General features: G+C 40.1%; 3 protein-coding genes across 3 annotated transcripts; all 3 read left to right on the top strand.

The window, feature by feature from the left end:
• The first annotated feature begins 1,271 nt into the window (after nucleotides 1–1,271).
• On the top strand, nucleotides 1,272–17,782 carry LOC146488242 (collagen triple helix repeat-containing protein 1-like). The gene is made up of 3 exons (XM_085122842.1): nucleotides 1,272–1,442; nucleotides 16,757–17,071; nucleotides 17,262–17,782. The coding sequence occupies exons 1-3, from the start codon at nucleotides 1,344–1,346 to the stop codon at nucleotides 17,607–17,609; spliced, it is 762 nt and encodes a 253-aa protein (XP_084978968.1). The 5' UTR covers nucleotides 1,272–1,343; the 3' UTR covers nucleotides 17,610–17,782.
• Nucleotides 1,477–4,426, top strand: LOC146488244 (uncharacterized). The gene is made up of 4 exons (XM_085122528.1): nucleotides 1,477–2,181; nucleotides 2,342–2,404; nucleotides 2,476–2,809; nucleotides 3,093–4,426. The coding sequence occupies exons 1-4, from the start codon at nucleotides 2,068–2,070 to the stop codon at nucleotides 4,424–4,426; spliced, it is 1,845 nt and encodes a 614-aa protein (XP_084978654.1). The 5' UTR covers nucleotides 1,477–2,067.
• LOC146488243 (uncharacterized) lies at nucleotides 4,466–7,461 on the top strand. The gene is made up of 2 exons (XM_085122516.1): nucleotides 4,466–6,541; nucleotides 6,630–7,461. Exons 1-2 carry the CDS (start codon nucleotides 4,466–4,468, stop codon nucleotides 7,377–7,379), a joined length of 2,826 nt encoding a protein of 941 aa, XP_084978642.1. The 3' UTR covers nucleotides 7,380–7,461.
• Nucleotides 17,783–18,668: the final 886 nt, after the last annotated feature.

Raw genomic sequence — 18,668 nt, 5'->3', positions numbered from 1 at the left:
AACCAAACCGTGAAATCTTTTCAAACTTCGCATATATGTAGGGGAGGAAGCATGCAATGACCGTTATTCGCGGGACGAACTTAGAAGTCCTCACGGTTTGAAAGAATACTCACAACTCTATAACCCCTACATAATATTTCAAACCATCTGTTTCTGAACTACTGGCGTAAAACAATATCGAGACTTCCTAGAAAAGACAAGAGTAAGTAGTCAGATTGTTTTGCTTATCACCATCGTTTCAAAATGTTTCTTCCTCGTGTCAACTAAGGCAATCAAGCTACAAATCGTTTATCGTGCCGGACACGAGCAGATATCTTGGTTTATACACCAATACTCGACGTCTAATTTAGATATATTTCGTAGTTATCAGTAAAATCTTTGAGCGTCTTGCTTCTTCGCCAAATTTTGGTAGTGGTAAATGGGAACAGATTTAAATATTTCATAGTAATTACAATTCAAATTTCTTTTAATCTTCTGTTTCTTTTGAAAAAAAATGCAAGTAGGCTCTTTATTTCCTAGAAGGAAACAAAGCGGGAAAATGACAGAAAATAGTGAACTGCACAGATCTGACCACGTACGGTCTACTGTGGATTATAAAAACTGATAAAAACAAACAGCTGAAAAATATATATACCGGTGTATATTTAATAGGACGTTCATTTTCTTCAGTTGCTTGGCGCTGGTTGCTGTGGGTCATGAACGCTTCATGCCTCAAGCAATCTCAATATTACTCTCTTGAATGAAGAAATCCTAAGTATAATGATCGCTGCTTGACAAGGCGAATATTTCATCACTTCAGGCGCCTGGACCGCGCCTAAGAAACCCACATTCTATTGACTATAAACAGTGTTACTTTGATAGCTGTTGAAAATATTTGGTAACGCGCTAATGAAACCACGATTGACCTTAGGCATAAAAATATCGCTGCCGTCAAGAGTAAGGGAAATCTTTCGTCGTGCATATTTATCGCGAGTTTTTTCTTCCACCGAAATAGAAGCAAACAAATTTCAAATGTCTTTATTGCATTCTGTTTCAATAAATTTTCGCCTTTTTCCTAAATTAACGCCAACGGAGAGTGAAAAACAAACAACAGATAACTTGTGCTAAATTTTTAAGTTACGCGTAAGCTTCCGTGGCTGACTTGCTACAGATCAACTATGAAAACGTGGCAGATCGACAGCATCTCACGTTTACTTTACGAACTCGAAAAATGTCGCAGAAATTTATTCAAACCCCTTTTTTTCTTATTCTTGTTTTCTGCCGTTCTGAAATCATAACCTTCGAGCATCATATCTGTGTAAAGCTACTTCGGTTCTTATTCTCACGAGTGTGTCTATTTCAACATGACTAGAGCAATCTCCGTTGCTGTGTTTTTATTTTTCCTGGTGATGTTGTTGCACTGTGCTGTTTATGATGCCAAAAATGCGTCTTCTAATACCAAGGTAAGTAGTGAGGGGGGGATGTTTTTGTCCGGATTTTCGCGGGGGAATCTCATTAATACGCGGGGGCATAAATTAACGACGATGACGTCACCGCCCATTGTCTTGATCACGCATTATAGGATGACGTCATATTTAAGTTTAGTCTTACCAACAGGTTATGAACTGGTTTGACAGGTTGATCAATGATGTCATGCTCTGTTTTTAACGCGGTGGTTTCTCATTAATACGCGGTGGCATAAATTAACGACGATGACGTCACCGCCTATTGTCTTGATTACTCATTATAGGATGACGTCATATTTTATTTTAGTCTTACCAACAGGTTATGAACTGGTTTGACAGGTTGATCAATGATGTCATGCTCTATTTTTAACTCATTCTAGGATGACGTCATATTTAAGTTTAGTCTTACGAACAGGTTATGAACTGGTTTGACAGGTTGATCAATGATGTCATGCTCTATTTTTAACTTATGGCAGTCATGGGCGGTATCACCGGTTTGACAGGTTTTTGAAGTTATTTTTGGATACATGATGTCATAGCCTATAGCCATTGTCCTTAAGTGTATAAAAACGCAATAGCGGCCAAGTACATCATTCACAAATTGTGAGTTTCAGTAGAAATCATGGATGTTGATACTATTTTGAACGAATTTGAAAATTGTATCTGGCACAACGAGATACCAAGTGATCAGCTTTGTCTCGCAGTGGATCAAATGATGGCGTTGACATTTCCCATGGTATGTAGTACCAATTTTGAAATCTAGTGTATTTGTTTTCAAGACTTAACCAATTGATTGTCTTTTTTATTACAACAAAGTCGATTTTTTTTGTCTTGTATTGTTCAATACCTCTACTCGATAACTTTACAAAACTCACAAATTTTATTCCTTTTTTCAGGATATTGAACAGCTTCTTGGAAGCGATTTACAAAATGGAGCCGGCAGAAAACGACCAGCTCAGGTACCATCGATTGAACTTTGAATATTGTTGAGTTTATCGAGATGCTAATACGCTTGTTTATTGTTTTGTAGGATGACGCAGACGTGCCGTCTGTCAAAAAGTCTAGAAATGAATGTGGGACTTGTGGAAAAGTTTTCACTCGAGCAGACAAATTGAAACGTCACGAAGAGACTCATTTAAAGATAAAGAAACATCAATGTTCCAAATGCGACAAGACCTTCCATCGCAAATCTGATTTACAACGCCACGAACAACAAGTGCACAAAAAGCGAGCAGCTCAGCGTGAATATAAGTGCCTTACCTGCGGAGAGATCTTTCACAACGTGGCCCCATTTCGAGCTCACCAGAAAACTGCTCACAGCAACCCTTCTGCAGCCACAAAACGAGCACGCGATGATGACTCAGGTAAGAACTCAGTAAGATAAACTTTGCCATCGTATCTGTGCGATACAAAGCACTTGTTTGTTTTTTACAGCAGACTACAATATGTTAATGATTGTATGGTATCGTATGCAAATTAAATTTCCGACGAAAAAGAAGTGAAGTGGAACAATTTCTTTGTGTCAAGGATTAACGTTGCTAATTAAATGAAGTTAAATTTGAGCTATGCTAAAACAATGGAGTATGAAATCGTTTTATTATGCAAGGGATTAACATCGGGCATTTTGTGTATGATTACTTTATTCAGGACCAAGCGCCAAGAAAATAAAGCGAAATCTTATCGAGAAAAAAGCAGCTTCAAGTACAAACTGGCAAGAAGACCCCAGGGCCTTGGCTGACCTTCCAGAAGACGAGCAAAGCCCTGTCCCTGAGTACCGGCGCCATTGGTATCAAATAAGGACTCGCTTTAACAGACAAAACCGTCTTTTGGACTGGTACAATTATCGCCTGACTTCCCTTCAACCGCAACAGATTATACAACATCTTGACGACATATTTACTGATCAGTCCACGGTGTTTAAGCTGAATGTGTCTTTTGGATTTATACTGCGTAATAACGAAACTGGCCAACTGCAATATTATTACGCGTCCCGAAACAACGATCAAGTTTTCGAAGAACCGTTCCAGATTTCAACCGCGGCTGATTTACAAAGCGTTCATCAAGCACTGCAAAATCTTGATGTACTAGAATGGGTGCGTCAGCGACGCCCCAACTCTAAATGGGTCGTAGAGCAAGTGACTAATGTCACATTTTTCATAACGAAGCTTCGAGGCCACACCATAGGACGAGGCACAGATCTACCTGCTTACCTCGCTGAAAACCATGGTTTAGTTACCTTGGATCGCGATCACAACAATGGAAAAGTTTACACCGATAACCTCTGTTTCTTCCGAGCCCTGGCTGTTCATAACGGCTGTCACCCGAAAAACTTAGAGAGAGATGCTAAACACTACTACGAGAGATATCGCGAAACGTTTCCCGAGAAAAAGAAATTTTGTGGTGTGAAGCTTACAGAACTGTCCGACCTAGAACATCTATTTGAAGTTAACCTTTTCGTCTATTGCCTTGAACCTACCAAACCTGACGGAGAAGAGGGTGAAGAAGACACGATAAAAGAAGACAAGGGTTCTACACCAGAGATTGCAGCGCAATTGATACATCGCTCCCTTTGCCACTACCCGAGTACTCTATACCTTAACCTGTACCAGAACCACTTTTCATACATCAAAGATATGAAGAAATACGCCAAATCGTACTGCTGCTCTCGATGCGGAACCTATTGGAAAGATGGCTTCAAGTTAAATCGTCACGAGCGAACCTGTGAGGCTAAAGTGTGTTATCAGTTTCCTGGGGGTGCGTACAAGAGTTCACCTACCATCTTTCAGCTCCTAGAGGACGAAGGCTTTACCGTTCCTCAACATCTCAAATATTTTCCTTACAGGGCTACTTTTGATTTTGAGTGTATGTTCAGCCCTAACACTGGTCTCAAAAATACAGAGAAATTAACCTGGGAAACCAAGCACATCCCTTTGAGTGTCAGCGTCTGTTCAAACGTACCAGGCTACGATCAACCCAAATGATTCGTCTCCGAAGGGGATTCCAAACAACTTGTCAAACAGATGGTCGCCTATCTAGTAGAAATAAGTCAAGAAAGTTGTCGCCGGATGAAAATAGAGTTTTCCTTTCTTTTTGACGCAATAAATGAGAAGTTAGAAACGAACGCGAGGGAGCAGACAAAAAGGAATGATTGCGCTGAAGAAGAAGATAGTGATGACGAGGGAGAAGATCTCATGGAAACGGATAATGAAGAAGGAGACATTGAGTCTGAAACGGAGGAAGATCGTGTTTTCCTAGACGATGAGGTGGAAGAGCAAGGGCCATCATTTTACCGTGCCCTGGATAATAGGCGCGAGAAACAACGTAAAGAATTTCCAGAGTATACAAACGAAAAAACAGAAGTAAAAAGACCTGGACCTACGTGGAAAAGAGAACACCCTTTGAAAAAATTGAGAAATAGACTAGACGAATACCTGAAAGAGCTTCCTGTACTTGGCTTCAACTCAGGAAAATATGATTTAAATGCCGTAAAAGAATTTCTCTTCCCAGTCCTGGTCAAAAACGAGGAAGTTCTGTTTACTATTAAGCGCAATAATAATATTGTGTGCTTGAAGACGGCACACCTCCGCTTCTTAGATGTCACCAACTTCCTGGCGCCTGGATTTAGTTACGAAAAGTTTCTTAAAGCTTACGAGTGTCCACAAACTAAAGGCTTCTTCCCCTATGAGTGGATGGACTCTCTGGACAAGTTAGATCAAACATACCTTCCTCCTCATGAAGCGTTCTACTCTTCTTTAAAGAAAGACAACATCTCCAAGGAAGATTACCACTACTGCCTTAACGTTTGGTCTGATAACAACATGCAAACATTTAAAGATTTTCTTGTCTGGTATAACAACCTGGATGTACAACCCTTTTGTGATGCACTGGAGAAGATGTGCGCATTTTGGAAAAATAAAAACATTGACATGCTTAGACAAGGCATTTCTATACCTGGCGTTACATTAACTTATCTCTTTACCACCCTGGAACCTGGCATTTTCTTTTCCTTGTTTGATGAAAAGAACAAGGACTTGTACACGCTGTTTAAGAAAAACATGGTAGGAGGCCCCAGCATCATATTTCATCGCTACCACGAAAAAACCAAAACCAAGATCAGAGAGGTGGAAATGACAGCCCAAGGAAAAGAACCCAAAATGTGTCAGAAAATAGTGGGATATGATGCCAATGCACTGTATCTGTGGGCTATCATGCAAAATATGCCCACCGGCTCGTTTACTAGACGGAGAGAAGAAACGGGATTTAAAAAAGAAAGTTCTGTCAAGCTTGCAACAGAATGGTTAGAATGGGAGGCTCAAAACCGTGGCATTCACATACGACACCAGATCAACGCCACAGAAAAGCGCATAGGCGAAAGAAGACTTCCCGTGGATGGTTTTCACGGTCCTTCCCAAACAGTGTTCCAGTTCCATGGTTGCTGGTGGCACGGTCACGACTGCCATCTAACAGAGGGAAAAGAAATGAACGAAAAAAGAAAACGACCCATGAAAGAGTTACTAGCAGAAACAAAAGGTAACTCCAAATACATTGAAGAGCAAGGATATCAACTCATTGAAGTGTTTGAATGTCAGTGGCGTCGACTCAAGAAAACAAACTCACAAGTTCAACACTTTCTGTCCACTAAATTTCAGCGTCCCCTGGACCATCACGAGACTTTAACTAAAGATCAGATTTTAAAAGCAATCTGTAACGAATCTCTGTTTGGAGTGGTGGAGTGTGACGTTCAGGTACCGGACCATCTGAAACCTAAATTTGCAGAAATGTGTCCCATCTTCAAAAACACGGAAATATCTCGAGATGACATTGGCGAGTACATGAAAGCGTTTGCTGAGGAGCAAAATATCATGCCACAAGCTCGAAGAAGCCTCATCGGTAGTTATTTCGGAGAGAAGGTCCTGTTGGCCACACCGCTTATCAAATGGTACCTTGAGCATGGATTAGACGTGACCCACATCTACCAGGTGATAGAGTACACACCCGTTCCTTGTTTCCAACCCTTTGGGGAAGCTGTGTCCGATGCTAGACGTGCGGGAGATGTTGACCCAAATAAAGCTATTATCGCGGATACAATGAAATTGGTAAGTACCATTTTATCTGAAAAAAGTCTATTGTTTCGTTTATTGTTTACATCTGTTTTATTTACGAGTTCATACATTTTATTTATAGGTTGGCAACTCTAGTTATGGAAAGACGATTACAGATCAGGAGCGCCATCGAGAGGTCAAGTTTTGTGAAGAAACCAAAGCTTCCCGTCTCATCAACAAGCCCTTCTTCAGACAAATTGATCAAATTGATGCGAATACGTATGAAGTACAATCTTGTAAGAAAAAAATCAAATTAAATCTACCCATGCAAATCGGTTTTTTTGTGTACCAGTACGCTAAACTTAGAATGCTTCAGTTTTATTTTGACTTTATGGATAAATATCTAGATCGTAGCGATTTTCAGTATTGTGAGATGGATACGGACTCAGCGTACATAGCCCTTTCAGGTCCATCAGTAGAGAGTTTAGTAAGGCCAGAGTTAAAGGAAGAATTTCAACAAGATAAGTGTAACTGGTTCCCTCGAACCGACACAAACGAAAACAAAGCTTACGATAAAAGAACCCCTGGGCTTTTTAAAGAAGAATGGTCGGGCGATGGAATAATTGGTCTCAGTAGTAAGACGTACTATTGTTTTGGTGCTTATGACCAGTTCAGTTGTAAAGGGGTCAATAAAAAAACAAACGACATTAACAAAGAAAAATATCTTAATGTTCTGCTGACCAAAAAGAGTAGTTCGGGTTTGAACAAAGGTTTTCGGGTAGTCGACAATAGTATGTATACCTATGAACAAATCAGGGATGGATTTTCGTATTTTTACCCTAAACGAAAAGTGTTAGAAGATGGAGTTACCACGGTGCCTCTAGAAATTTAACTATGTGCTGTAATTAAATTTTTTGTTAAGGTTAAGAACAACGATATATAAGTGCTATAGAAATATTGTATTATATTATTTATCTTCCTTCCAAATAGTTTTAAAGATTGTATAAATATAGATATGTATATAAGTTTGTGATAACATAAATAAACTAAGTTGGTTGAAACTTGGCTTGATCTCTGACTAGTAATGCACACGCGAACTCCACGCGCGATCCCACGCGTGGGTTCTTCACGCAAACTTCGTTGCGTGTCTCACACGAGCTCTTAGGGAAAACAGTGCGCTAAAAAATGCCCCTTCTGCCCTTCGTGCCCTTAATGCCCGATAAATTTCATGTTTTAAATCATTTTCGTCAGTTTTAATCAACCTTTCATAGGGGTAACATGAAGAGACTAAAATGTAAACATTGTCCCATCCCTGGCTGTGCGTCTAAATTTTTAGTAAGATTAGCAAATCATTTAAGTCAGGTACACGAGTTAACCGAGATGGAACGCAAGTATTGGTTACAGTTCGCTAAACTACAAAACACCAAGATGCTCCGTGTTTACGAGTAAGAGGGTGAACCTAGAACCATTTTTCTATAAATGGTAGGGGATGCAGTTCAATCAATCATTTGGAAATATGGACCCAAGACTGAAACACCCTTTCCCGGCTTTAGTAGCTGGTCCAACTTGCTGTGGTAAGACTCAGTTTGTAAAACGTTTACTTGAATCGGGAGAACAAGTCATTGACGGTGCCCCTGAGAATATTATATGGTGTTACGGATTTTATCAACCTACTTACGATGAAATCTTGAAAAGTCTGCCAACCATAAAGTTCATAGAAGGTCTTCCTGATAATATGGAGTCAATGTTAGATCCGTCTATTCGGAATCTTGTGGTCCTCGATGATTTGATGCACGAATTGAGTAACGATCAGCGAATCACCAGTTTGTTTACTAAAGGCTGTCATCATCGAAACCTCAGTGTTATCTTTATTTTGCAAAACATTTTTCACCGTGGAAAAGAATTGAGAGATATGAGTTTGAACTGTCATTATTTGGTTTTGTTCAAGTCTCCGAGAGATAGCAGTCAAGTTATTCACTTGGCAAAGCAGATCTTCCCCGGCCACGTGAATTTTATGCGCGAATCATTTCAAGACGCCACCGACAAAGCTTATGGTTACTTGTTTTGTGATTTTAAAGCGGAAACACCGAAGGACTTCCGCTTGAGAACCAACATTTTCCCCGGGGAGACTCAGATTGCTTACGTCAAAAAGGTATAAAAAGACTGCATCATAGTGATAGAACATCAGTTGAGCATGGCTCAGCGTCTGAGAAAGAATCACGATTTTCTGAAACTCCTTGCAAGGTGTACTCCAGCGCAACGTAAAGTGATTCTAAAAGTTGCCGACGACGCTTTGGTAAAAACTATTTGTGAGTGTATTCTCAACGTGTTAGAACAAACGGTACCTGTCAGCAAATCAATTAAGAGAAAACTGCTAACACACAAGAGAGCCTTGGTGGCTTTAGCGCAAAAAACAACACCACTGAACAAGAAGAAGAAAATATTAGTCCAACACGGAGGAAATATCTTAGGACTTTTGTTGCCACCCGTGTTAAAAGTATTAAGCGCACTCCTGACATAAATGAATCACGCCAAACGAATGGTTCTCGTTCCCGAGAATACCCTAGAACGATTACAAAATCGTCAAAACGTATTATCACCACCGCTCACACAGCAATTGAAGAGTTTAGATGCCGAAATGTCGGACATTTTGACGAGTAAACAGCTAGACGACGAAGAGAAAGCGAGGTTATACAATCAAGTATTACAGCGCTATCTGACTTATTACGATCAGCGAAAAGGCCAACCGTTAAACGTTAAGATTGCAGCCCAACCGATGACAAAGAGTGAACCGCTCGTCGAATTATCAAAGCTAGAAAATAGTAAAGAGATACCACAAGCAGTGGCGACATCTGTTGAGGAAGAAGTTTTGAAAAGCGTTCCTAAGGTTTACAAGACGGGGGCAAGACAACTCTTGGATAAAATTAAAGAAAATCGGAATGTGTTGCATTGGAATGATAAAGGGGAGCTGATCTACGAAAACAAAGCGATTCCCGGCTCTCACTTAGTGGATTTAATCAACGATGCACTCCGCCACCGCAAGGGATTTGAACCTGTTGCATGGCCGGTCTTTGCGAGAGGCCTAGCCCGAATGAACGTTCCCGAAAACTTGGTTCGTAATCCCCAAAGACAGAATGTCATTCGCGAGTTTAAGACTAAGGTCAGAGACGAAACTCCAGAGAGTCCGTCCCGTTGGCTTCCAACACCAGTCACTACTACATCCCCCATAAAAAAGCAAAAGCGAAGAGTGTTAACTTCACGTCCCCAAGCTGTCCGTTGGTTACGATTATAAATCATGATAACAGACATTTTTTTTTTTCAATGTAAATGTTTTTCTTTATTGTGATCACTCAATAAAAAAACTTTAAAACTTTATTACATGGAGTATTTATTTAACTTTGTGCTGTACTATCACTCCTTGTGCGTTTACATGGGTATATTTTTTTAGACTTAGAGGAAAATATTTTTCGACAAATCGTTTAACAAGAAAATCATTTCCTCGTTTGTTGTTAGAAAAACGGTGTACAATAGTGCTCATGCTTATATCACGACAGCGAAATAAGGCATAATATATGCAGTAGTGTCCGCAAACTTTCGAGTTAATACTTTGCAATGTCACAGTATTAAAAATCCAGCTGTTAGAGTTGTTGTTCAAAAAAGGAGTAAATGTTCTTGAATAACTGCTTGGAGGTTGCCCATAGGAATCGAAATATTCCCCCTGTTTTTCCTTGGTGAAGTAGAATGCAATCCAATAAGATCCGGGCTTGTCACTGCTATCCACATTGGCAATAAACAGGGCTGGGTATGACAAAACACTCCTCGGCAGTTTGTCTGAAGGGTAGACTCCTTGAAACACAGCACTAGTATATTTATCCTTTCTTAAAATGAGTGAAAGCTCAATGGTGTTCATGCTTAGTTGTTGTAGTCGTAGAGAACGTTTCGGTTTGTGTCAATTTCGATAACACTTTCAAACTCTGCATAGATGATGAGGTTTACTGTGTTGGCAAGGGGCTGAGCGAAATGAAGTTCTACGCGAAGGTTGCCTTGTTTTATAAGCTCAAAATGATCACCCGGACAATGATCCGGGGTCATGTCAAATGCAAACAAGGTGTATCCCTGGTGATAATCGCTTCGAGTCACCTGGTTTCCCTTATCCTGGGAAAACGTCCCAATTCCAGAGAAAAGACTCTGAAAGCCAGTTATGAAATTCTGACCGCCAGCTTTCTCAAACTTGAGAAAGAGAGGTTTCCGAGGTATTTGCTCTCCATCCACGTAAACACCGACCTGACTTAGGTTGTGATGTTTAAAGTTGAAGGGGTTAGCAGTGTAAGATCCATTGTATGCTTCTGTGTCCACTAATCCCAATACTAGACGCTTGGGAATGCGACCCAAGAAAATATTATCTGGGTTAAATGCCCCGAAACCTCCTGGAATCGTTAGAACTTTACAGTCCACTCGACGTATGGGGTACTTGGCAGTAGTTTGCTTTAACGCAGCGGCATGTCCCAAGGCGATAGAGGAAGCAATTTTAACTTTTCTAACATACAAGATCGCTTCAGTGATGACCACCTTGAAATTGGGACCGGTGGCTGAAGAGACTAGGCAGAATGCATTCTTGGCTCTGTTAAGCTTAAGCCTTAGGTTAACTCCGTTCAGTAATAAACGCTCTTGAAAGAAAATGTCACTGTGAATAGGACCAGTCATATCGACCGTATCACTACCCTTTGTGAGCTCATAGCGAGCTTTCAAGCCCATGTTTGCAACATCATTCTCAGCCGTGGGGTTAACTGCGTCCATCTTTCCAGGGGTATCTTTATAAAACATGGCCATAGACAGCTGACTAGCCTTAGCATCCTCACCGTAGTTTAGTAACGTTTCAATCATAGCGCGGTAAGGGTAAGTATTAGTTGATGGTGAGATCAGTCGCTCGTTTAAAGAAACATCCACTTGTGAAAATAAGGAATGTAGAAATAGATTCACGGGGCCCACTTGTGCGTTGAGGTCTAAGACGGCACCGTTTGGTTTTGTAATTTTGACTTTGACATACAACTGCGTGCGTGCCAGGTCTAGGTATTCTTCTCCAGATCCTGAGACATTAAATTCGATGGGACCGCTGTCTGTGATGTTAGTCAAAGGGTGATACTCTATCCATTGTCCTTTGGTGATAGACGTCTGCGTGGTGGGAACAGTGAAAAGATCTAACTCCATTTTCGTACACTCTATTGAGTCGCGGTGTACAAAAGCCATCCTTAGTTTTCCGATAAAAGTTTAAACGTTCCTTGTTGTTGCTTCCGCGGAGTTGTTTTTCGTTTCTTGCCTGGAGGTGAACTGATATTTTTAAGATCAGCTTTCTTTTTTATAGCTTTTCGACCACCACCTGACTGCTCTTGCAGAGAACTCTGGGAAGTAATATCACTCAGGGCTTGTTTAGCGCGTTTACGGACCGCCCTCTTAACATCCTTCCCCTCAATCACATCCTGGGCAACATTAACACCTGTTTGTAAGGCTTTTTTACCAAGCACTCTAGCACCTTGTCGTAGATGAGGCATCGCCCAGCGAAACAGACCTCTGAATATACCACCTAGTCCATAGCCCCGCTGAGATCGAGCGCCATGAAAGGCTGGCAAATTTCCACCTTTTTGTTTTGCCTGATTAACATAGTACTGCTCATACAACTTATGATTTGGTGTGTAAAGTTTCTTCATCCTTTAAAAGAACGGAGGTTGACTCTGACGAAAATGAAGTGTGAGCAATACTCTCCCAAACTCAAATGGTACTAATTCTCCTGTATCGCGCCTTATATTAACTTCGATTGTTTCAAATTGCTTTCTGCTGACAGCTACGTATTGCGGGCGTAAGAATGACTTGCTAATCCACTGACCATCGAGGCCTTCTACTGGAACGATACGTAGTAGGGGGACAAGGGCATCTCCGACATATTGTCCCTTCACAATGTCGCAGTAAATATATAGATCGTGAAAACCATGTTCCAGATCCGCTTCTCTTTCACCTGTGGTGGTCTTTGAAATAACTTGAGTTGGAGATTGGAAGCCAAGCATGTATCCAATATTTTCCAGAACAATTTCTGTGTTATTTTGTAAGTTTACAGTGACTTTTCGGCTCAGAGAATCGTATGAGAATTTCACATCATCTTTGAAACGCTTTTCACTATCCACCAACTCGTTCATCTTAGCAATAACAGCATCAATTGAAGCATAGTGACCTAGTGGAATTATCAAGGTTTCCCACACTCCATGAAGCTCACGATTGCGAAGAAGGAATCGATTCAGAAAATTTCCTTGCACGTTATTCCAGCTATGAGGATAATGAATCTCCGTCAAGGCTACTTCCCAGTCCCCCTCCAAATTAATGGTCTGGGGTAATCCCACTCGGTACTCGGTTAGCGTATTGTTTGGGAATTTATTCAGACTACTATTACTAGGAAGATGCAGATAAAATTGTGTTGCTTCCATGCCTTCTAGTAATCAAATGATCACTTTCTAAAGGGGGATCTTAATTTATAATAGTTCACTCAATCACACTTTGATCATTTTAAAGTTATTTTTATTAAATGCACTCATAAAAACCTTAATTACAATTTTGTTAGATCACTTTCAGGAACCCAAGAGTTAAATTTAGGGTCTTCATAGCCTTTCCATTTCACAAGATATTCTACTTTACCGTTACGCTTTCTCTTACGCAAAACGTTTTCTACCCGATATATTTCATCATTCTTAATTACTTTTTGCAATTCTGCTTCATAAAATGTTCCTTCTAAGATTTCATTCGCGTCGTCTTTAAGCTTATAGACCGGTACTTGACGTGGAAATCGTTTGTACACAGAAAATAATTCTTCTGTGAAGTTTGGGAGATATGATTTTTGAAATATTCGCTTCACTTTACTAATCCTCACACGATCTCCCACTTGAAATTTGAAACGAACACGCTTCTGTGTATTATCACCGTAAAGCGTATGCCACACTTTAGCCTCGTTCGCCTTAGTAACTTGAGTAGGTTTCATTTTAATACTACGGTGATAAGTGTTATTATAAGACTTAATCAGTTTCGGGAGAACATTGATGTATGATAAAGTGTTTTTATAAGTGAAATATTTGTACATCTTGTTTTTAAATGTTCTGTTAAATCGCTCGACAACCGATGCTTTAAGTCCTGAGTTAACTGTAAAGAAATCGATGTCATTATTACGCAAGAACTTCTGGAACACGCGATTGAGAAATTCAGTTCCTTGATCTGTTTGCAGCTTGAGTGGTTTACGACTAGATGATAGAATCGTCTTAAAAGCTTTGACTAGTTCTTGTCCCTGTTTCGTCTTTAAAGGCACCACCCAAGCGTACTTACTGAAAATATCTATACAGGTCAGGAGGTATTTGAAACCTTTGTTATATCGACTCAGACTTTGAACATCGACCAGATCTGCTTGATATTGAGCATCTATACCAGAGACAATCACTCGACTTCTTTTGTAATGTCTGCGGGCGGGTTTATGAAGCGTGTAAACATCTTGTTGACTCAACCAATCTTGTACTTGTTTGCGAGAAATTTTACCGTTTCCCTCTTCTTTGACCGCTCTGTAGACAGCATCTAAACCACCGAAACTTGCGGGTTGACTTGGGTCGAGGTAAATACTTGCTAACTTTTCCTCCATCGCAAAATTCAGAGTTTTGGACAATTACTTTACCACCACAGCAAGCTAATACGCAGCGAATGCGGTTAAAGATTCTTTCGAATCCAAAAGAGGGCGAAGGCGGACAACAGCCCATCACCAACGTCTACCTTCACGGTTGAAGTCGTTATAATTGTTCATTACATGCCTTCACTTATATAACTATCCTTATAGCTGAGAGAGCGTGGGAACTAGGATATCATAGACTTCTTTCCATTCCTCCTCGGTTAACCCAATTTGTTCCACAAAATTTAAGAAAAGCAATAATCTCCCCCAGTTAACTTCTGTGAAGACTTCTGAATGTAGATTCTTTAACTTGTCGAGCATCGGTCCTTGTACATCAGAGAATTTTCCTTTAAGTGAAGTTATTTCACTTGATGGTGTAACCACTTTTCTCGCTATAAGGCGGTAGACGCAAAACTGGATTTCAAGCCTAGAGAGGGTTAAACCCATGTTTAGTCGAATAATGACAAACACAAACTGACTCAGAATTATCTAATGTGCACATTTATTATTTCAGAAACAGACTTTAGTTTTAATTTCATTAATCACATAATCAAGTTCCATCAGTTCTTCTTCTTTTCTAACAACATTCCCGGGACATTTTACTTCTATTAGGTCAACTTTCATATCCTCATCACAAGTTTTCACAGCATTACTCTCTTCTCCACAGGGACCATAGTAAAGAGCATGTAGAATGCGCTCTTGTAGCTGTTTCGATTGCACAAGCTCACCAAAGCTATCCAACTCAAGGGAAGTGAGGTACACGCTGGTCCAAGGCAGCTTTGGTAGTTCGGAAACGTAGGCTTCCCACGATTTTCCCAGCTTGAAACCAAGCACACTGCAAATGCTGTCAGCTGCTTTTAGTACCTCATTCAAGTTGATTTTATCTCTAACATCATCGTGGTAGTAGAACCAGCCATCTTCACTATCCATCATAAGACAAGAGTGTTGTCTTTGACTCGGGTGGTTGATAGCACAACCATTGCAACGATTTATTTTTTCTTCTTCAATCATTGCGTCTAGCATGGCGGCATACGTTAGCTGGAACACATGCCCAACAAGACTTGCTATCTTCTGCCTTTGAATTTGTTGCACTTCGTCTACTGTCAGGAGGGGTTTAGGAGTCAAATCGACTTGAACGTTTGGAACCATCACAATTTGTGAATGATGCACTTGGCCGCTATTGCGTTTTTATACACTTAAGGACAATGGCTATAGGCTATGACATCATGTATCCAAAAATAACTTCAAAAACCTGTCAAACCGGTGATACCGCCCATGACTGCCATAAGTTAAAAATAGAGCATGACATCATTGATCAACCTGTCAAACCAGTTCATAACCTGTTCGTAAGACTAAACTTAAATATGACGTCATCCTAGAATGAGTTAAAAATAGAGCATGACATCATTGATCAACCTGTCAAACCAGTTCATAACCTGTTGGTAAGACTAAAATAAAATATGACGTCATCCTATAATGAGTAATCAAGACAATAGGCGGTGACGTCATCGTCGTTAATTTATGCCACCGCGTATTAATGAGAAACCACCGCGTTAAAAACAGAGCATGACATCATTGATCAACCTGTCAAACCAGTTCATAACCTGTTGGTAAGACTAAACTTAAATATGACGTCATCCTATAATGCGTGATCAAGACAATGGGCGGTGACGTCATCGTCGTTAATTTATGCCCCCGCGTATTAATGAGATTCCCCCGCGAAAATCCGGACAAAAACATCCCCCCCTCACTACTAAGGTAAGATTTATCTAAAACGAGCTGGATTTGTCGTAATCCTGTTTAGTGCAATCGACCCTGAACGCAATACTTGTAATGAATTGTAATGTTTCAACTGCGTTGGCGGTGTTAGGGGAACATGAAAAGCACAGCATAAATTGGAGCGTTTGTATCAATAAAACGGTTTCGTGAAAAGAAAAACTATCTTTCTAGACTCCTAAAGGTTTATCACTGTCTTGTTCTTATTTCGAATAGAGAAGAGATTCGATCTTAATATTTTGCCAGTATGTTGCTGTTTGCAAACTGAAATGTTTCTAAAGCACGTATATTGCAGAAATTCTTGTAAGCACAGTCATTCCGAACAGCCAATAGCTTAGTTGCTAATTTTCCGTTCACAGTTAAAATGAAATATACTAAAATCTGTTTATTTCCTTGTCATGAAAAATTTTCTTCTTCGTACGAGTTGCTTCCTGGTGTTTTTTTACTTCAAATTTAGCTAATCATATAAAAGCACAATGTAGATTATCTGAACCAGACCTACGAAAGATTTAGTCTTTAAGTTTCATTCGGTTTTGTTTGTTGGTTTGTTTATTTTCTTCTTTAGGCTGTTGATGGGAAGGGCGGGGAGTGAGGAGTGGTTTCACTAAAACTATTTTAAAAGCTTTGTATCCCTACCCCCTTTACGAGTAGTTTTCACAAGCGCAAGATAATACGACATAAACCTCTTTATTTATAATCCGTCCTTGGTCGAGAGAGTAAAGAACTACATTGTTAATTCTCTTTCAAATTTCATGGTAATTTTTGGCAAGTAATTTCTGATTTTATTGAAATTTTTTAAACAGAACCCCAACATCTGCCCGCTTGGATCACCCGGCCTTCCTGGAAGGAATGGTGTGAACGGAAATAACGGGTTACCAGGCCGCGACGGACGTGATGGGGCCAAAGGACTACAGGGCGTGGCAGGTCCCCCTGGGCCACGTGGTTTTAAGGGACAAGTAGGCCGAGATGGTGCTAAAGGAGACAAGGGCGTGGCAGGTAGCCCCGGACCACGTGGTGGAAAGGGAGAGACTGGAGCGAGTGGTAAAAACACTGTTCAAAAGAATTGGAAGCAATGTGCATGGAAAAAACATGACAGGAGGGACATTGGCCTGATAAAGGTGAGTCTAGTCTTCATCATTGAAGGCCTAGGTAACAGCACGAGAACGTGCCGCAGTTTGGAAGTACTAAATTTTTCAAAAGTTCCTCTAATAGACCAGTAAAATAGCTTACGGTTGAATTGCAAACTTGCAAAGCGCCTCAATAGAAAGTTATATATTGTTGTTTTTCATGTTGTTTCTGTTGTTGCAGGATTGCCAGTTTACTAAACACAAGGACGACACAGCTCTTCGCGTTGTTTTTCAAGGCACCATCTACTTGGGAGATTGCGGCAGCTGCTGTAAGCGATGGTTCATTACCTTCAATGGCGCGGAGTGCAGCGGTCCAATGCCTATTGACGCAGCACTGTGGATCAGAAGTAATGGTGAAGACAACCACAGACCGGGGGTAATAGAAGGCTACTGTGACAACATTCGCAAGGGGAAAATTCGTGTGGCAATCAACATTGGCAACTGTGCTGGATATGGAAACTCTAATGGCCATACAGGCTGGATGTCGGTGTCTCGTTTAATTATTGAAGAAGTCCCTCGTTCCCAGTAGGAAGGCAGGAACATGCAACAGTTTTTTTTTTAGAACTGACTAGAAGCATTATACGTGGGTGCTTATAGTTTTCATATCGTTATCAGTAAACTGAAAGGTTTTTTAAGCGTGGGTTAGCTGTTTCACAACCGTCATGTTAAACGGGAGGCCATCGTACGCGGTGTTCTTTAAGATTTAATAAACATTTCTTTAATTATTCAGCTTGTCGTTCATTTTTACTCTTTCTTTGTTTTTGTTTTCTGTTTGTTTATTGTTGTTATTGTTGTTGTTGTGGTTGTTGTTGTTGATGATGTTTCTTTTGCTCTTATCGAATTCCTTGATTACTAGAAACGAAACAAAGACTGTCAGCATTCTTTAGCAATTCCAATCACTAGGTTAACTTTGCATTGTTTTGTTCAAAACGGTAAGATAAACTTAACATTCTTCCGCATTGGCAATTATCATTCGATTATTACATATTTTACCCAGATTTAAACATTTTTTATATCTATTGACTAACATCGTATCTCACACCGGTTCACACTTGTAAAGAAAAAGCACAAGCATCCCTGAAATAAGCATCAGAAAAACAAAACTGAAAATCTTATCTATCTTTGTGCTCTTGCTTATCCCACACCGATCCACAAGTGATTTTTCTTACACTTGTGCCTGCGCTTATCGCACGAGTATGAACCAGGCTTTAGAGCCGGGGCACAAAACCAAGGGTGTTTCTCTTTTAGGACGTTCCTGATCCGTGTTCGTTGGGTTTGTTGTTCCGTTCTAGTCTATCTCCTCTGCATAGTCAGTTGATGACTATAGCCTATTCTTTTTCATAGAATCACATTCTTTTTATTTCGAACGTTTTAGTTATAACCTGATAGTTATACAAACTGAAGATAGATTCAATTCAATTGAATTAAAATTAAAACATCTTAATGATTCACTAGTTATAAGGATATTTGTAAATTGACCCATGATCACCTGTTGCTTCAGTGGTACCCAAAAAGATTCTAATTCCCTAGATTTATATTCTTGAAGATCTTTTGGAAATGGATTTAACCTTTAATGGTTTTCGATGAC

This window comes from Pavona decussata, unplaced genomic scaffold, assembly GCF_977016875.1.
Source record: "Pavona decussata unplaced genomic scaffold, jaPavDecu1.1 SCAFFOLD_11, whole genome shotgun sequence".
NCBI lineage: Eukaryota > Metazoa > Cnidaria > Anthozoa > Scleractinia > Agariciidae > Pavona > Pavona decussata.
Note: the sequence above shows the minus strand (reverse complement) of the source record. Positions and strands in the feature narration are given on the sequence as shown.

What these genes read in the sequence shown, in the direction of transcription:
- LOC146488242 (XM_085122842.1), top strand. Translation starts at nt 1,344, where the DNA reads ATGACTAGAGCAATCTCCGTTGCTGTGTTTTTATTTTTCCTGGTGATG. An exon ending in ATGCGTCTTCTAATACCAAG is followed by an intron (nt 1,443 to 16,756) that starts GTAAGTAGTGAG and finishes TTTTTTAAACAG; the next exon opens with AACCCCAACATCTGCCCGCT. An exon ending in GGGACATTGGCCTGATAAAG is followed by an intron (nt 17,072 to 17,261) that starts GTGAGTCTAGTC and finishes CTGTTGTTGCAG; the next exon opens with GATTGCCAGTTTACTAAACA.
- LOC146488244 (XM_085122528.1), top strand. Translation starts at nt 2,068, where the DNA reads ATGGATGTTGATACTATTTTGAACGAATTTGAAAATTGTATCTGGCAC. An exon ending in TGGCGTTGACATTTCCCATG is followed by an intron (nt 2,182 to 2,341) that starts GTATGTAGTACC and finishes TCCTTTTTTCAG; the next exon opens with GATATTGAACAGCTTCTTGG. An exon ending in GCAGAAAACGACCAGCTCAG is followed by an intron (nt 2,405 to 2,475) that starts GTACCATCGATT and finishes ATTGTTTTGTAG; the next exon opens with GATGACGCAGACGTGCCGTC.
- LOC146488243 (XM_085122516.1), top strand. Translation starts at nt 4,466, where the DNA reads ATGGTCGCCTATCTAGTAGAAATAAGTCAAGAAAGTTGTCGCCGGATG. An exon ending in TCGCGGATACAATGAAATTG is followed by an intron (nt 6,542 to 6,629) that starts GTAAGTACCATT and finishes TTTTATTTATAG; the next exon opens with GTTGGCAACTCTAGTTATGG.